Below are 20,694 nucleotides of genomic sequence, written 5' to 3'. Positions count from 1 at the left end.
TAGATAACATGGGCTCTACTTTAGTAAGTTGGGCACCAGTTAAGTGTGTTTAGTAGTAATCAATGAATATTGGCTAATTCTGGCACTAATTTACTAAAATAAATTGATAATAATTGATTATAGATAACATGGGCACTACTTTAGTAAGTTGGGCACCAGTTAAGTGTGTTATGTAATAATCAAAGTTATCTAAATCTGGCACTAATTTGCAAAAAATAAATTGATAATAATTAATTATAGATAACGTGGGCTCTACTTTAGTAAGTTGGGCACCAGTTAAGTGTGTTTAGTAGTAATCAATTAATATTTGCTAACTCTGGCACTAATTTACTAAAATAAATTAATATTTATTGATTATAGATAACTTGGGCACTACTTAAGTTGGGCACCAGTTAAGTGTGTTAAGTAATAATCAATGAATATTGGCTAATTCTGGCACTAATTTGCTAAAATAAATTGATTATAATTGATTAAAGATAACGTGGGCACTACTTTAGTAAGTTGGGCACCAGTTAAGTGTGTTTTGTAATAATCAATTAATGTTAGCTAATTCTGGCACTAATTTGCTAAAATAAATTGATAATAATTGATTATAGATAAAAAAAATATGACTCCTATGTAGTTTATCAGGTTTTATGTTTTTATATGTTGTAATTTATCCATCAATGTGTAAATCAAGATATCATTATTAATGATCTTTATTGAATAAAGTAAATACCAAAGTGAATTAATATTATTATTATTTAAATTTACAACAGAACCCCCACACCAAAAGAGAATGAACCACCACAGTGTTAGAAGTATTACATATCCTTTGTATAGGATTTGTTGTAGCACACACGCACCCGCACAAACGCTCTCTAAGCCTACAGTATGCTGGATAACAAAAAATGCTATCCTAGGCCTAAAGCTAGGCCTAGGTTGTATAAAAAGGTAGAAAATTCACCAAGTTTGAAAAGCAATTTCTCAAAATTCAACTGTTACAAAATTTTTTGCTTTTGAAACAGAATAAAATAACATCTAATGAGAAAGTACACAAAAAACCAGATTTCTAAATGATGGATAACATGTGTTGACAGACGATTTAAAGTTCCGTACTTAATATTAAATATCGGTTCGTTAGGTGGATGACTTTTAATGAGTAGTATGCACAGTTCCTTTTAGTTCCCTGAAAACTTTTATTTGCACAAACTGTATGTTGGTTACAATCAGCTAAACTCCAGGTTTCAGATGTTAGAGAACCCTTTTAGAGTGGAGTCAGCTCAGCTCTGTACTTAAGATAAGATAAGATAAGATACATTTTATGGCTCCAAGTCGGAAATTCAGTTCTCGCATTAAAATTCAGTAAAACAATTAAAAGAATGATCAAATATAATGAACTATAAAAATTACAATGTAAAAAAGATATCAACCAACGGCCATTAAAACATTATAAGTCACCGAAGCATTATTATTATCAATATTATTATTATTATTATTATTACTGTTACTATCATTTTCCATTTTCATCATCATTACTACCATAATTCATCTTTTAAAAGTTTTGTTAAAAGCTCTGACACCTTGGGGAACGAATGAAAAAGAGTAGCGGCATGTGCGCGCTGCCGGCGGCCTCAGTCTACCACTCCGAGCAATCTTTGAGTCAATAATTTCAGAGTGAAGGGGATGGGTCACGTCTTCAATGATGCTCTAAAACACCTTCTCTAACCGGTAGTGGTACACTGAGTCCGCGGACAGGCAACACACACCGGTCACTCTCTCAACCTTTCGGATCAGACGATTGATTCTTTCCTTGTCACAGTTCGATATATTTCCTCCCCAACCCACAATACAATAGCTCTAGACACTTAAAATTACAGAATTATAAAAGATACCTGAAATTTTACTGCACACATTAAAAGACCTAAGTTTACGAAGACAATACATCCTGCTGTTAAGCTTTTTCATCATGTGATCGGTATGATCATCCCATGTGAGAGTGTTATTTAATATTACGCCTAAATATTTATATGACTTGCCCTGCTCAATTTCAGTACCTTTAATAATAATTGGATCTAATAGTGGCTTATTTTTACGAAAATCGATAATCATTTCCTTAGTTTTCATTGTGTTAAGCTGTAAATAATTAGCATTACAATAGTTGACGAATCTTTCAATTTCATTATAATAGTTAGAAAAATCATTATTTCTAATTAGACCAATTGTTTCTGTATCATCAGCGAACTTAATAACGGGTACACTTTCATGTGAAGACCTGTAGTCTGATGAATACTTTCTTCTGTGTTGAATCTAACTACTGACCACTGACTACTACTCACTACTGACTACTGATTACTACTGACTCAGTGATATGGGGGTGTTTGCCTATTATACTTTAGGTAATGGGGGTGTCTCTCAAGTAAGTCACCCGATACTTTTAGAGTTTCTGATTGGATCATAGAGAAATTCTTTCTATATGATTTAGTAACTTGTTTACCAAAAAACTACTAATTAAGATGTATCACAAACCTCAGAGCTTAGGCTCAAAACTGACAATCATAGATTCATAGTGTGAGAAAGGCCAAGTCCAACTGACTAGGGTAAAGTTATACAAAGTCCAGTTATATTATTAGATTATCTGTATACTCAAGTTGACCATTAAAACTTTCAAACCAATTTAAGGCATTTATCAGGTGTGCATAATTTCTACTTTAACCCCAGAGTATCCTATGGTGGCTGATTTCCGCCAAACAGTCTTTTGAAGGCTGGGGCATGCTCTAATCTTTAATATAAGTATGGAACGCCAATGGAGTGCTCCAGACCCAATTTTGAGCCACTGGAGCACAGCGATATAGAATAAGGATACCTGCAGTTGGGTATCCAGACAACTTGAAATGGGGAAAGCTGATGGAGGGGAGGGGCCAGTGACGCGAAGCTGTGGCGGCTCTAGGATATAATTTATGGGGGGTCAAAGATGTCTGGATACCCAACTGCTGTAACTAGTGTATAGCACGCAGCGTCATCTGAATTTTTTCCCCAAAACCTTAGCATGAATATCGTTAAGGCCTACTGCATGTGTTACTTCGTATAAACCAATCTTGCATATTTCTTTTTCTTCGTTTTTTGTGCACTTTCATAGGATTCTAATTCATTCACTATCATTGCATCATGAAACAATATTGGGAACATATAAAACTATTATTGTTTTTATTACATTTCTGCTGATTTCATATTTTAAATGAATTGTATTTGTATATTGCAAATTATTACTATAAATTAGTTCTAATTCTATTGTAACTTATGTCGATAAAAATAAAATTATAAAGAATTATCTCATCGTTATATAAAAACATGCCAAAAACCCTATTAAGGAGGCAATCTCACGTTATTGGTTAGTGTCCCCTTAATAGGGGTACCCCTATTCATGGGACACCCCTATTAAGGGGTCACTTTTTTGGGTCCCAAAAATGTCCCCTTAATAGGGGTTCTACTGTAGATCAATATGGTGTATATATTACATATGGTTCTAAAGAAGAGGTGATCAAATTTTGAGGTGAAATTAAATGTCATGGAAACTCAACTCTTTTTTTTTCATTATTCAGAATTTGGCACAGGTACTGTATACTACCAGGGTATAAAGAATGTTACTACAGTACATATACACAAGTACAATGGCAGTGCTATACTACTGTAGCAATACAGTATACTGTATTATTATATACAGTACAGTAATACAGTATACTGTATTATTATACACAGTAATAAACTAGTGTAGCCCATAGGAGTACTGTGAGGCAAAACATCTTTATTATACTAATATTTACAAATGTTTAATTCTCAAACATTTAAATTCTATTTAAATACTGTGCTTAACATTATTTATTTAATGATACCAATTACCAAGTGATGCACTACAATAACAATACCAAGTGATGCACTACAATATTAATACAAATACACAATATGTCTTGTAGCAATGCTAATTCCCATTAAATGTCACAACACTACAAAAAAAACTTTTTTTCCATTAGGTGTAGTCAGAATTCAGCACAGGTATACTACTGATGTATTATATTGTTATAATATTATTGTGTATGATAATGATATTACAGAATATATAAACTAGTATAATAGCAGTACTATAGTTATACCGTATACAGTATTATATAATACGTTATATCGTCATTGCGGAATTATAATATCCGCATACGCCTTAACGTGTTAGTAGTACATTGAGGGAAAACATCTTCACTTTTACTAATGTTCAAAATGTTTATGATAAATACCATACTTAACAATTATCTAACATACTAAAATGCTGCTAAATGAGGACAGAGCAATGTCAAACAAATTCAGCTACCAATTTTAAAGAAATGAATAGAAATGGAGGGGTGTTTAAAAGGCTATGGCCTTACCAAGAGCCCAAAGATTCAAGTAAGAATAATAATTACCATACCATGTGATACATTCAAATAATAATCCAAGAATATGTCTAATAACAATATATAATTCACTAATACAACAACACCTTATTCACTACAAATTGTTTGGGGAAAACCTTTGAAAAAACAAACCCAAACACGGTCCGTCTTAAATATTTATGAAGCACAGTGAGGCAAATGTACGAGAATAGTGTGCAATTCTGGAAAGAAACATGAAACCTGGCCTTAAACAGGGTATACCAATTTTTAAAAATTGTAGGAAATATCATGTCACTCAAGCCATTCCTTCAAAACTTGAAAATTCTAAAGACTGCCGAAAAACAGGTTAATATTGCATGAATTGATCTACATGATTTACCAAGATCTATGATTCTCAGATCCAGGAAAACACTAATATAATGTGATAAATTGTATATTAACATTCACATTAATAGTGAAAATATACAAAACGAAAATGTTCATAAACATTAGAGGTTGGGAGAGGTGAATACCGCATTTGAAAAAACAAATGCAAGACCCTTCTAAAGTACCTAGGGCAGTGTTGTCTTGATCGGCCCAAATTTCGCCCCCCCCCCCCTTTTTGGACATCTCTGGATCTGCCCCTGCCTATTGTACTGTATGCACAACAGCAGACCGGCACCGCTTTCTCAAAGCTTACAATACACAGGATACATTTTCAGACAGATAAATACGGTTTTAAGGAAGAACTCATGCAGAATCCAAAAATACCAAAAACTCAATTTTTTCCTACAAATAGCTGGTTTTGCCAGAACTGGTCACATATTTTACTGCAGTTTCAGAGCTTTTGATGGACAGTGCTGTCTATTGCCAACAAGAATATCCAGATTCAGCATAAAGCCTGCAAATACCCTTCAATACTGTGTTCTGGTTCATGCTCAATCTCACACTCCCTCCCTCTTCAGAAAACTGACTGCACCAATTTGGTGATAACTACCTCACAATATCGACCAGCATTTTTTTCTGTAATAGCTTTACTGGAAATTTTAACAAAGCAGAGATAGTATTTCTTGATTTTTGTGTCAGACAAATTGCTCTGAGGCACATAACACCAAATTGTCTAAAATTTTCAGATTGCTACTGAATCATTTGCACTTGCTATTAAAGAATAAAATGGGTTTCTGTACTGGCAAATGTTTGGATATCTATCAAATCACTTCTTAAAACTGGGGTATATGCATCAGTGTGCATCATCCATCTGCATGCTATTAGGTGTTATTTATTTATCTGTGATTATATTTATTTAAATATATTTATATTGTAGTAGTAAATACAAGAATGTACAGTATGCAAGAAAGTTCCAGTCTAGAAAAGAAATGTCCAGTAATCCAATAAAATGTCATTGGTGTCAAATAGCAGGGGCGGATCCAGAAATGTCCAAAAGGGGGGGCCGAAAGTTGGGCCGATTGAGACAACACTGTCGTAGGGGGTCCGGGGCATGCCCCCACAAAATTTTTGTGTTCTAGACGCCCGAACATAATATTTGAGGCATTCTGGGCTATCATTTTTTCTTTTACTCTCTTTTTTTTTACCTCCCAAAAGGGGAGCCGGGGCCACCCCCCCCCCTAAATCCGCCCCTGAATAGTATCACAACCAAACATTTAAATCTGAACACCTAAACTGGAATCTGTGGCAAGAATATTGGTAGCAATAACTTTTGACCGTAACAATTTGCTTTTCTTAATTGGAACAAGGAAAACAATTTTCATGACAATAAAATTAATTCAATTCCAAAATTAATGTGTATATGAATTTAATTTTTCACCATAAAGCAATCAGTATGTCATATTTGATATACATGTTTATCACTAGATACCCTGAACTACAAAGATACTGTAACCAAGACTATGGTAACTAGTGCATATAGTGCATGTTATTGACAAAAAAATGTTCTAGTGACCAATTTGAGTTTTAATTTTTGGCACCCACAATTTTTAAAAGCAGCATTCATAAACCCCTGAATGGCAAAACTTTCTGCTTCTTTCCAGAATATCACATTCATTCCCCACTACTGAAAATTGAACTAACGGAACTCGGAACTTGTGATGAATTCTAAAATTTTACTTATCTATAAACAATTCATGGCATACTTGGAAAAAAAAATATATATACAGGTACCGAACCTGATCTGCATACGGATGTTGCACACCTTCCAGTTTATTTTTTTATGCATACAACATCAAAAGTAACAAGGAATATGAAAGCATCTTCATCAGAAAAGTTGTGATTCCCACAATTTTGAAATCAGCATTCCCAAACACCTATATGGCAAAATTATCTGCTTCTTTCCAGAGGACCATAAAAGTAGCTAAACTCTGAACTTTGGATAAATTCTAAAATTCTAAGCTATCAAGAATTCAGGACATACAGACATACAAAAAAAAAAAAATACTGGTACTGCAATCTGATTTGCATATAGGCATTGCATTTGACAAAATGCACACTTTCCAGTGTATATTTTGATACATACAAGTATCAAAAATTACAAGGAATATGAAAGCATCTCCATCATATGGAAAATCATTGTAGAATGTATCATCAATTCAGTATTAAGCAATAAATTAAATTGAAATTAAAAATAAATCTTTGAAAAAGGGGTTTCTGGTGAAGCTTGTATCTATGTCTGCATGGGGACAATGTACCCATGCATTTTTGCTAAGCCACACTTGAGTAAGATTTCCTTCATTTACTATTACTAATCTAGAAATCAGCATTGAGCTACACGTTAATCAGAAATAAGTTCTTACATCTACAGTAAATGAAATGCTTTTAAATGCAATTAGGTGTGAACACTGCTTAAACCTTCACTGCTTATCTTATCACAACCTAAGTGGTATTAAACATTATTACCTTAAAAAAAACAAAACACTTTTTTTAGAATTGAGTTTCCCAATAATCAGGAATGGGTTCTTGCCTCTACCTAAAAAGTTTCTCTTTCTATTTACTAACATAGAAATAAACATTTCCCTCTAAAAAAGCATTGAAAGATCGGGTGAAATAGAAGTTAGGCATGGAAGTTGATTAATATTCAATTTACACTAGAAAAAACACACTCGTCTCATGTGTCCACTAAATTGCATCTATGTGAATCCAAATCTGTATGAGATATACATGCGTAGTGTTTAATATCAATGTTTAGAAAACATACATTGCAAGCCTGTAGACACTTCGCAAAATATTTAGCAAAATCTGTGCACATATTCACAGGGCACAGCTTACATTCACTTTGCATGTATCTTTACTGCCTAAATTGGCCTAAATGGTACAGTATTAAGGTAAATTTATCTAAGTCTGAGTAACATTTACCACAAGCATACCTCCAAAGTAATATTCTATTTTGTGTGAATCACGTATAAGAAGACTTTTTCTTTGCTGCTTAAATTAAAATTGTAATTCAAAACAATTCAGGGATCAATCCTGTAAAATATCAATATCTGTTTTCTTAATTATTTTTTTATGTTTTCTTATTTATTCCGGTAATGGCACCTATAACTTAACATGGTTTTTAAGAAGCTGTATCTTCTGGAATAACCAAGATAAATAAGTTGTAAATTGCTACATAGACTGATATTTTGTCCCTCTTTCAGAAAATATCATTCAAAATTGGGTAGCATATTATTTTTAAGATGTTATATGCCCCCAATAATCCCCTGAAGCATTGTGTGAAAATAGATTCGCTTTTTTTGGAGGGCTGTATCTTATCAGTCTGTTAAGTAAGGAAGCTAAAATTAAACATGTGATGAATACACTCATACTACTACATACGTGTAATTTTGCAAGGTAATTAGAGTGATAATGAAGGTATGATGGGGTCCCGAACATGGTTGCAAGACGCCGGACCCTAAAAATACTGCCTACTTTGACTGACCGGATGACCCTGTGGACACTTAATACTATTTTATAAAATTTATACCAGTTACAGATACACATATCAACATCGCAGTAAAAGTTCAAACTTTCTTAACTCCTTTAAAAATAGACTCTTTATCTGATTTTCATGTATTGTGAATATCAGGTCTAAGTTTAAATCACAAATAATCTCAATCTCAATAATTCTTTATTGTCTATTAACATAAAACAGCTGTACTGGAATAATATACATTTACAAATTTTAATAACAAAGACAAAAGCACAAAATCCATAAAACAATTTACCAATACAGTACTGTACTGAAGAAAAGGTTACTTAAATTGCACAATAGATAACTATACAAATATAAATAAAACTATGATATTCTATAAAAATGATTATGTGCAAATTTGGATTCTTGATAGTTATAATTAATATAATGATTTTAATATTGATATAAAAAATAAAATTACACTAATTCTATTACAAAATACCTTATAATTATATGTACAAAATTGAATTAACTACTTCTTATTTGTTATAATGTATTAAAAACACTTATTTAAAAAAGATAATAATCTAATCACAATTTAAACATTTTTTTCTATTGGTTGTAGGAAAAAAATGTTCAAATTGTGATTAAGACGTTGACTGCCAGACATTTTTTAGGTTCTGTCCTGTGTGCCAAATTAAGTATACATGTACAAATATACTTTTATGAAATTTTATCAAGTCACATATCAAAATGATGTATCTGATAAATTGGCAGAACAATATTAGGGGACGAGTAAACTTGTCGTCGTCAAGGGAACAGTACGTTTTATTACCTCTGCCAAGTGCGAGTTTCCTTGTCTGCTTTTTGGATGGGTTGATATATTTTCAGAAGGGCCCCTCCCCCCACTCGTGCAATCGAGTGTACTGCCGGCAATTTAACACAACAAACATACATACGTTATTTGTATGTTATCGTCTAGGTGTATCTTCCCCGAACTATCAGCTGTTAAGTCTGTGGTTCTACAATGTAGAATAATGAAGTAATAAATGCTAGAATGATAAGCCAGTTTTGACGAGTCTAGTCATCCCTAGCGCCCTCAGCAATACCCCCTGTGGGACAAGTATACTTGATACTGGCAACATGTTAAATTGTTATTATCTTTTGTAAATTAGTGTTTTTAATACTTTTATTAGGAAATCACAAATGATTTGAACTTTGACCTGATTTCCAGGATACATGAAAATCTTATAAAAAAGAAGTGATACAAAAAAGTGTATTTTAAAAAGAAATCGGTTCACACCTAATTTGTATTTATTTATTCAGGTATAAGTATAACAATTTTTATTTACAATTTAATAATTTAAAAAAAAATAATTAACAATAGTCAGAATTATTCATTATTGCAATTATTATTGAAATATTTTATCACTATTAAAGATATATTTTCCCTTCCTAACGTCAAAAAATCATAAAAAATAATTTTGAAATAAACTTGCTCATATTGCAATAGCATACAAATTATTAACTTGTGCATAAAATGATTGAATTTAAAAAATGTGTACCCTGATTTTTAAACCAAAAAATTTTAATAAAGATAATAAAACACTTCCAGTGACTGGAAGTGTTTCTATCATTTTTCGCTGTAAACTGATGGGTAGACATTTTTTAAATACACTAATTTCTATGTTCAAGTTGATAATTTTTATGTTACTTCAAAATGGGCAAGTTAATTTCAAAAAATATTTTTATGATTTTTTTGGTATTTAGCAAGGGACAATACATCTTTAAATTATTAAGCATAATATTATTATTTTACTGAGTATTTATTTCTATTATTTTTTACAATTTATTTTTAAATGATTTACCGATATATTTATCTTAAAATCTCATTGCATTGCATCACTGTAAAGAGTTGAGAAACAAAGGTTAAACTTTCTACTTCGAATGATAATGTGTATCTGTAACTGGTATAAATTTCATAATTAATATTAAATACCTGGTTGGTTGAAATAAGGGGTATTTTTAATACACCATCATACCTTCACCATTGATCTAATTACCTTGCAATCTAAGTTATAGTAGTATGAGCATATTCATCACATGTTTAATTTTAGCTTCCTTACATAACAGACTGATAAGATACAGCCCTCTGAAAAAGTGAAAATCTATTTTCACACAATGCTTCGAGGGATATTTGGTGGCATAACATTTTAATAAAATATACTACCAAATTTTGAATGATATTTCCTCAAAAAGAGGGGCCAAATATCAGTTTATGTAATAAGTTCAACCTTTTATCTTTGCTATTCCAGAAAATAGAGCTTCTTAAAAGCTGCACAAAGTTATAAGTGCCATTACAGGAATGAAAAAAAAGTCAAGGTACCAAAATTTCAAAAGATCATAACTTAAAAACCACTTACAAATTGAAGAAGAAATTTTTTATTCTTTCTTTCGACATACCAAGATTTCCAAAAACTGAAAGGTCCACTGATTAATCTCAGATAAGAAAGTATAATACAAACTCCAAGTATGATGGTGTGTATTTCAATACTTGGAGTATGTATTATACTTTCTTATACCAAGTTTTATTTTTAGAAATTTAAAAATAAAAATCCATTGGGGAGTGGGGAGGTTCACAGGGGAAAATCTGGCTGATTTAGCTGGAATGACACTGATGCCTTTATTATTATTCTCAAGACAGGTATGTTTTGATGCAAGTTTTTATAGGTATTCTGCAAATAGGACATATTTGTATTGAGCGTGCACACTGTTCACAAGCCACCAAATGCCCACATGGGGTAAACAATACATTGATTTCGTTGTCCATACAGATCTTGCAAGTCCTCTTGTCACGAAGTTCTCTCAGCTCATCTTGGATTGAAGTAGGAAGTGATGCTTCTATTAAAAATACACAATATATGTATAAAATGTAATATTAGGAAATAACAATATTATACTAGAAATTGCAAATTGCAAGTGAAGTGCTGCAAAGTACAACTGCATATAAATGTTCTTCGAACAAAATTATTTATGCGAGTCAAGTGAAAATAATGAATAAGAATATAACAAATAATATGAGACACGACCCATTGTCTATATTAGAACACTTCTCATTGGGTAACAAAGTCGTAATTTTTCATTTTTGTCAAAAAGTGTCTATAGTGGTGAATTATGGTTTAGGTTTTTTTAAAATAAATTTTCAAAAATTTCTATATATGTGGAAAATGTAGTTGATTACCAAAGGTTACAATTTTTATTTTGAAGACTGCATGGTCTAGGAAGTGTACATTTTTTTATGGGGCAAGTTTCCAAGGGCGGGTTTTCTAGGGGAGAGTTGACTGCCAAATAGTGTTGCCAAAGTGCGAGCCAGCGTGTTATTTGACCACAAGTGCGAGACATCACAAGTGTGAGCCAGCGAGCCATGACGTCACGGCAATAGATACGAGACGTTAACGAGTTGTGCGAGGTATCGGCTGAGATTTGTGGAGTACAATTCAAAAAACAACTATAGGTCTAATAATGAATTATTGTGATGTTAAATAGACAATGTTAGCTATCAAGGAGCGACGTTGTTTTTCATTGGGACCTTCGTCCCTTCAAGGCTTATACCATCCTAGCTAGTCTAGGCCTAGAGTAGGATAAGGCTAGCGCGACATGCAGACATTGGTACGTGTACGTTAGTATACAAATGTCTCCTAAAGTAATTGATTTTACCCGGCAGAACGAAAGAAGGAAACTCCGCTTTTCAGTCGTCTTAGGCCCTTGTTTTTTGACAAACAATGACCTTTCAGAGGTCAAATTGTTGTCAAGAATACGAATTGGCTGCTTTGCAGCAATTAGGTTAGTGTTGCAATGAACATTTGATATTTTGTTTTTATCATAATTGGATTTAAACAATAATTATTTAAATTGCTTTCTCATGCCTAAATTAGTAGAAACAGGCACCTTATTATCATTCTACCTAATCATGAAAAAGATAATATTACATTATTCAATGATTATTTGTTTTCATTATAATATAAGTGTATTGTTAATTAACCAAAATGACTACAGTATAAAAAAAAAAAATGAAATGAATTGAGTAAAAACCTTTAAACATGCTTCCAATAAAATATGAGAAGGTAGCCTATAGCGTAACTTTAATTATTTACTACTTCAAATGTTGTTATATATTTTTTGATATTCCACAAAAGTGCATATTGTACTGGTCTTGCCTTCATGGTAGAACATAAAAACAGCATAATGTCTTGTCAGTCAACCATTTTCTTTCCAACAATGTCATGTCTAATATGAGAGTTTCATATATTCTGACTACAAATTAGTATAGTCCTACATGACATTACACAACTGGTCAACCCTCACCACTCAGTTCGCAGTCTTAGGTCATCATCTCAATTCAGACTGCAAACTCTGAGAACATCAACATCTACATATGGTGATAAAAGGTTCTCTGTTGCTTCGGCACAACTTTGGAACACGCTACCTTGCGATATTAGATCCTCTGCAACAGTTTCTTCCTTTAAGTGTGCTTTGAAGACGCACCTTTTTGGTGCACTCTAATTTTTAACCTGATGTTTTTTTGTTTTTTTTTTTAGTTTTTGTCATAGGCAGCAAGATAACCACACCATTATGGCATGCTGTGAATAATGTACTGGCCGGTCTTGCACCTTAAATTGCCGTTTTTCACTTTCTTGGCGGTCTTGGTTAGTTTTAGGTTATTTCGTGTTTTAGTTTTTGGGGGTTTTTTTTTCTATTTTTTCTGTTTATGTGAAGCGCATAGAAGCTCCGGCATTATGCGATATATAAATATAACATTATTATTATTATTATTATTATTATGACGTGCTAATGTTCAATTTTGCTGGCTGGCTAAAGAACATCACCGTATCATGCCAGTTTTCAGAAAACCTGATGCTGGTGGCAACTTAAGGCCTAAGTACATAAGACACAGAGGCAAAGTAAACTGTATGTGCTCTACAAGTACATAGCCATTGCCAGAGACTTAAAAAAACACTTCAATTTACATAAATAGCTTATTATTATACATTCATTAATACACTACTTTTACGTATTCATTAATCTATTTACTTTTATTAACACTATTTTTTACATTATGTTTTATGAGAACCATAATTATTACAACGTACGTATTCTGATGAGTTTATGTAGCCCCCCTCCCCCTCCATCAATTATTATCTATAGAAGAATATAAATACCAAAGAAAAATACCGAACTACCAAAAAATTTGAAATGAATTAACATACCTTCTTCTAATGTTGAAGACGCTGATGATTTAGGTTGCGGTGTAGAGCCACCTACATTCAATGCCGCCATTTTTTCGGTCACAGTATTTGATGATTCAATTATCTTAGTTTTAGCTGCTGCTTTTGCTTCATCATCATCGGCCATTTTACTTTTAGGGTCTGTGCTACTAGTAGCATTTTCAAGTGGTTCTTCCTCATAATCTCCAGGTTCGTCTGGCTCAGCAAGTAATGCATCAACAAGACTCTGAATGGTATTGAATTCATCTTCATTTCTGCTTACTTGTCCCTCGATAATTCTCTTTATTTTCCGCCGAGGAAAACCCATTTCAATAACGAAATTTACAATTCGAGATTCCATTCTTTTTTTGATGGCTAAAAGGAATAAAAATAAACAATTTAATTCTTATTTTTACTAATGTATACTACTGTACTTCAAAATTCAATAATACTAAGATTAGAATAAGTATACCGATAAAGGTACATAAAGTTGTCTAAATAAACTATTGACAGATGAACAGCATTTTACACTTTTATTTACCAAAAGCTTTTAATTTTGCATCCATCTTTATCAGTAAATTTAAATTTATATACCAGAAAATGCTTTTGGCCATAAAATCTACAAAGCTATAAAATGTTATATAAAAATTGTATCCTCATTTAAAATTATTGTAATTTATTAACTACCCATTTATACTACCCATGCAACACATAAAAAACAATTCAGTTTATGTTGATTTACAGTCTTTCACTATGTTTATCCTTAAAATGAATAATACCAGCCAATCTAGGGTGTATCAAATATGTGGGTGGACAAAAACAATCTTCAAAACAAGTTTACCTGTTTGGTTGGTAGTTGTTAGTGGTGGTTGTGCATTGAGATTAACAGATGGCCGAGCTGTACCTTGAACAGTATCAAATCCTGGGCTTGGTATCTATATACCAAAGTAAAGATGAATAACAAAAAAAAAAAATGGTCTAACTGTAAGAAATGCACAAATATAATTAAACTGATCAATAAACAAGATTTTTAAAGTTTTTGTTTATTTTATTATCTTTAATATCAATTTTCCTTTTTGCAGCAGGGTCGTAGCCACGAAAACTGAAGTATTCATGTTGGGAGTGATGCGAGCACTGCATTGTATAGAGAAAAAGTCATGAGGTTGAAATCTGACCAACCGTACCAAATGGTTACAGGCATTAGCAGTTTGAAAGAATAAAATATTTTTAAAAATACAATTGCAATTAAGATTCAAAAATATATTGGTACAATATTTATTACCTTAGATTTTCTCATTTAATTTAAATTATATTCCAATCATTTAAATTTAACAATACTAAAATTAGGTAGAGTACTGTACAATACTGTAAATCTATTTGTGCTTTTTTTTTTCTTTTTTTTTGTATACATCTGTATACATCCTATATCTTACAGGTGGTGCAGGTGGCTGTAAAGGCAGGTTCTGATTTTGTACAGGAAAATTGGCGATGACATATTGAACGAAAGGTTCTCCACGTTGCTGAATCAACCAATCACATTTTGGAAACCACTTGGCATGTTCTGTCCAAGGATCATCACAAGGCTCCCAATTTCTTAGTCCACCATTGCAGTAAAAACATTTTACATTGTCATTTTCTCCTATACAAATAAAAAAAACCAAACAGCAGTTTGATTTAGCTATTGTTCAAATTACTTTACTGTAGTAGAGTAGAAATAATCTACAGACACTCTAGGTAGAACTAATATTTTATTAGAATTTATTACAAAAATTTAAAGTTTTTATTTTATCTTCTTATTATATTTATTTGTTTTGGGTTAAAAGAAACCAGTATAATTCTCTCAGTGCTGTGATTACACAAGCAGCCACAATCATAATTAATTGAATCCTGTGCATTTATTTCTGTGAAAGCCTGTAAGGTAACACATTCGCCATAAGAGGTGACAGATGAGTGTATCAGTTTTCAGCAGCTTTTAATCAATGTTAAATTGATTACAAAATGTGGTTTTTCACTACATCAAACATCAATAACATAATTAAAAATGAACGAAAGACCAAATACTCACCTGTGTGAAAGAATCCTGCTGTTGCCAGAGGAGCTGCTTCAGGTGCACTGCTTGGCCAATATCTGAAAGTTTTCAGTCTTTCTGCTTCATTCCCAAACTGAGGGTGCTGTGCTCTAGTCAGGGGCCTTCGTGAACTATGACTTGGAATGGATGACCACTGATCGGTCACTTTAGCCGTCTGTGATATCTGGCTTTTATTCTTTGACTCAATTTTTTGGACTGGTGGAAGTTTGGTTGAGGGCTCCCGATAAACCACTGCATGTTGGGCATTCATAACATCTGTTGTGGTCAGTTTCTCATTGCCAACATCCTCACCCTGAACAAAAGGACACTCTGGAAACAGCATTGTGTGTTGTGTCATAGGAACATCAATAACTTTCCAATTTGATATTTCTCCATTGCAAGCAAAACATTTTACTACATCTCTTGTCTGAGTGTAGTAGAAACCAGCTTTGGCCAATGCGCGAGGCTGCATAGGGTTGGAACGTGGCCAGTCTTGAAATGTCAGCAGACGTCTGTATTCACTTTTCAATTTATCAGGAATTTTACTTTTATCAATTACCAATGTATCTTTTTTTGGGTTGTACATCTCATCCTTTTTTGATGACTTTCCTTCTGCTGTAGACTTCACTTCCTTTGAGGATACAAGGTTCAGCAGTAAGGGCTGGTTCTGCTGGTCTCTTCCCTGAACAAACTTGCACTTTGGAAAGAATCTTTTATGCTCTCCAATTGCTGAATCACCAAATTCCCAGTCTTTAATTTTACCATTACAGGAAAAGCATTTTACCATGTCATCAGAACCAACATAGAAAAATCCAGCTTTTGCGAGTGTAGTTGGATTCATAGGCGATTCATTTGGCCATTTTTTAAACGTTGCCAGACGATCAACTTCAGATGACATATCGTATTTAGTACCATGGGCATCTTTTATGATTTTTCGTCCATTGGGATATGTATCTGAATAACAATTAGCTGTTGCCATTGAAGTAGCTGCTACTGCATCAGTGCTATGCAATGACGCAAGGCTGGAATCAACTTCATCAACACTATCAGTGGTGCCTTCAATTGTCTGTGATTCACAAAAATCAACACTAACACCATCTTTTATGTCATGTGGTGAGTATTCATCCAATGACTTTACATAACTAAGTAATTCACGTACTCTTGATGCATTTGTATGAATTGGTTTTGCTGCCATAATGTTTGATCAATCTGTACACTTTTTTTTTTTTGGTAGAATTTAAAAAAAAATGTAATCAGTTAAAACCCTTGGTGAGTCCACTCAGTTAGCAATGATACAAAACGCTTTGCAATTGCATAAGGATTCCTCTCACTGGTGGTTTTCAGTATTGAATCTGCCCTATCTGAAAACACCCACAGGGTAATCAGTTGCAGAATTCCAAATATGGAAAATGAGCTGTTTTCTTCACAACAAAAGAAAACAAAAGTTACATGTACATGTAACACAAATTTTGTTGATTTCCTGAACAAATACTTATCAGCAAAAACCATGGATTTATCAGTTCTTGAAATTGTTCTTTAATAAAAAATATATGGAAGATGAACTGTTCTTTTTAGAGCTGGTTACATATCACACAAGTAGGTTGATTATCTCAAGAAACACTTATCAACAACAACCAAGGAGAACGATTTCCTGTAGGATAATAAAAGAACAGTATTATGTCAATATTCAATGAAATAATAAATTATGTCAATCAGAATGTTACTTGTCCAATATCAACAAAATTGGCAAGTGATTTGTAACTCAGAAGACATGTGGAGGATGGCAAACTAAGATACTGAAAATGATAAAGTATCAAGAAAAACTATAACCTAAATTCTGGAATGCTCTACTGATGGAAATCAGGAAAGCAAGCTATTGTGCTGATGGTTTTAAAAATCTTTTAAAAAATCATCTTTTTATTATTGCTTTTAATTGATACTTTTAATATCTTGTTGCAGATCTCATTAATGTGAATTTGAACTTGAGTTTATTTTAATATCTTATATGAATTAAAATCACAAATAAAAAAAATGACAGGGCAATTGTCTTGATCTTATTGTATTTGTATTACACAGAAAATATTCCAGTAGCATAGCACATTGATTTTTGTAACTTCCTTTTTCAGGAAGCTGGTAAGTGTAAAGTATTTTTGATGAATTTTATTGAACTTCTAATTGTAAAATTAAAACACAATGAAAAGCATTTGCAAAGTATGAGACAGTGCAAGATTTGGCATCTTCTGTAGGTACAATATTCTTGCTAAAATTCAACCCTACGTACTGAAGCAAGCAGGATACACGGTTAAAAATGCACCTTATTATTTTCTGAAAATGATAAAAATGGCTTTTTAATGTATGCACTGCAAGAGTCACATACTCATCCCACAGGGTGTTGCTGAGAGCACTACAGACAACTATTATTATCAAAATCGGGGTAACATTCTAGCATTTATTACTTCTTTGTTACACATTGTAGAACCACAGACTTAACAGCTGGTAATTTGGGGAACGCCTAGATGATAACATAAAAATAACGTACGTATGTTTGATTCGCATAAATAAATTTGCCTAGTGGAAAACAGGCTTTAAAATTTATCAGAAGAATTGAAAAAAAACTAAATTTCCAATGGGTCATTTTGAACAAATAAACAACCCTTATTCACCACTGTCAATGGCATCATAATAAGGCCATTAGCAGCCTATCTGTTCACTTTTTGATAGAGAAAATTTAAAAATTCCATATCATTCCAAAAATCTCATTATAATGAAAAGTTAACAAAAAATCAGAAGATCCAATGTGTTGCAAAAAAAAAAAAAAAAAAAAAAAATCCCAAGCAGTGGTCACATTGCCTAGGCCTAAACCATCTGTCAATCATTTGGATATTTTTGGCTGTCGTTCATTGACAATGTCCATATTCGACTGGTCGTTCTTTAATAATCCACCCCACCTCCGCAGTGGTAAAATCCTACTTAACGAAGACAACCAAATAGACAAAATAGAAAACTGGTATTTATAACGCGACAAAACAAAAGCTACCGCAATACACGCTGCGTAATCAAGGTTGCTTCAGCTTGTGGCAGCATGGGTTTTTCGTAAAAATTTTTCATGCAGTTTTTGAATTATGTTAGCCTGTCATGCTAAAATTGGTCCAAGTCAAAAAAGGTCCAGCGGACAGATTTTGTCTGCCAAAGTCAACAAATGCTAAACTGACCAATCAGCCATGTTTGTTTTGGTCATGTGGATAAACTTAACACTGATAATGCACTCTGGTTTACGTTAATTTTCGTTGTCAACGAAATCTATTTTACAAACCAGTCAAATGAAAATAACACTCAACACAAAATCGTAGTCAACGACATGAGCCAGTCAAAATTAAAGCCAATTGATTATTATGCGCTTCACAAGGCCTTTCATTTCTTTAGTGCTATGTTCACAAATCTTTCTTGTCTTTGATCATCACACTCATTCATGTGGAAAGCTAATTTATCGGTAATTAAAATCAATATTTTTACATTTGGTCTGATAGAGCCAGATAAATAGAATGATAAAATAAGCATTCCACAGTGACCATCATATAACCAAGCAGGAGTTTGAATGGTCTATCCATGGATTTTGTTCTCCCGCTGAGCTACTTCCTGCTCAGTCACTGTCACTGGTTAAGAAGTTAGTCGACACAGGGAACATGTCATTCCCTGGTCGATATAATACATCTAGATAACTGTAGTCCAGTTATATTGCCTTCAATTAGGCCTAGACATAATTATAATTAAGCGTTCATATGGAAAATTTTAGCCAGATCATGTCATGTGATGAGCCACATGATATTTTAATTTATATATGAAAATTCGGTACAAAACCTGGGGAGGCAAGATAGCCACATAGTCGATTGACTAGTGGCTAATAATTAGCCTCCCCCTAAAATACAGACCAACAACACAAAAAAACATGAATTATTCATGTTTTTTTTTAAATAACACATCAAGATGATTAGTTTTTAAGGTGTTCAATTAAATTTTGTTTAAAGTGGATATAGTTTTTGAGTCTACCCTGATTGCGGTAGACTCGCCATAGCTCGATGTGAACCCACCTTACTATAGCCTAGGCCGGCCGGCCTATTGTATCTAGCCTAGACCACAGAAACAGAAGGCACACACATCACAGTCTACACCTCTCAAGGCTTTTAGGTAGTCTAAGCCTAGCCTAGCCAGTCACGGAACTTCAAATCAAAGAAATGATTTTATAGGCCTAGAAAAATTACATTTTTATGGCACAACATAAATTCATCTCACCGAGGTAGGGCCTTCTACTACTCATAAAATACTTTCAATTAATCCTCTTGTCTGCAGAGAACTCTATCTTGTGTTTTCTAGTATCTTCGATTGCTTCGATCAAAGAGTATGAAAAATGAAAATCCGGGAATCCCCTTTTAATATTGATTATGATCAAAGAGTATAAATAGAACAAGAGAACAAAGTCCCGTTCGTAAAAACGTCTTGCGTCATGCCTGTGTAGGACGCCCACTAACGGTTGTATGTTCTTTTTATTACCCGGTGCGCGATTTTTTTTCCCGTACGAAACATTTGCATGAAACTCCATTCGGGTCGTCTCGGATTGATTCGACTCGAGTTTGATATACGAACAAGAGCAGGCACTTCGCAATGTCATGACGCTCGAGTAATATCAAAAAACATGCAAAATAGATAAATATCAAATTCAATATACAATGTACAAAAGGGAAAATTTAAAATTCAGAATATCAAAAAGAATTAATTAGAAAGATAAATATTGTTATTACAAAAAATTACATTAAAAAGTCTATATACAATAAATCGAATATCAAAAATAGAAGAATTTAACAGTTACCTAGACACCTGATTATTAAAAAATTTAACTGAAGTAGGAATAAATGATTTACTGAATCGGCTGGTTCGGGTGTAATGTGATCGAAGGCAAAGTGATGAGGGAAGGAATTGATATTCTTGAAAAAGGGGATGGGAAGGTTGGGATCGAATACGTGTGACCATATTTAAAACAGCAATTTCATATTTATATTTAATATCACAAAAATTTGTTGAAGCAAT

At 32.9% G+C, this 20,694-nt stretch overlaps 1 protein-coding gene across 1 annotated transcript; it reads right to left on the bottom strand.

Moving 5' to 3' along the window:
* Nucleotides 1–10,699: 10,699 nt before the first annotated feature.
* LOC117102399 (baculoviral IAP repeat-containing protein 7-like) lies at nucleotides 10,700–20,041 on the bottom strand. Its single transcript, XM_033242655.1, has 6 exons — nucleotides 19,903–20,041; nucleotides 15,610–17,263; nucleotides 14,978–15,183; nucleotides 14,386–14,479; nucleotides 13,548–13,919; nucleotides 10,700–11,181 (listed from the first exon to the last, which is right to left on the bottom strand). Exons 2-6 carry the CDS (start codon nucleotides 16,805–16,807, stop codon nucleotides 10,976–10,978), a joined length of 2,076 nt encoding a protein of 691 aa, XP_033098546.1. The 5' UTR covers nucleotides 16,808–17,263; nucleotides 19,903–20,041; the 3' UTR covers nucleotides 10,700–10,975.
* Between the last annotated feature and the right edge of the window lie 653 nt (nucleotides 20,042–20,694).

This window comes from Anneissia japonica, unplaced genomic scaffold (assembly GCF_011630105.1).
Source record: "Anneissia japonica isolate Jap-2015-1 unplaced genomic scaffold, ASM1163010v1 scaffold6088_len71580_cov109, whole genome shotgun sequence".
Classification (NCBI taxonomy): domain Eukaryota; kingdom Metazoa; phylum Echinodermata; class Crinoidea; order Comatulida; family Comatulidae; genus Anneissia; species Anneissia japonica.
The sequence above is the reverse complement of the archived record's forward strand: the minus strand, read 5'-3'. Positions and strand labels throughout refer to the sequence as shown.

Bases quoted from the DNA above. Each gene is read 5' to 3' on its own strand.
- LOC117102399 (XM_033242655.1), bottom strand. From the start codon at position 16,807: ATGGCAGCAAAACCAATTCATACAAATGCATCAAGAGTACGTGAATTA. The intron at 13,920-14,385 runs GTAAACTTGTTT...TATTCCTTTTAG, and splicing joins AACAACTACCAACCAAACAG to CCATCAAAAAAAGAATGGAA. The intron at 11,182-13,547 runs GTATGTTAATTC...TATTTTTAATAG, and splicing joins GTCTTCAACATTAGAAGAAG to AAGCATCACTTCCTACTTCA.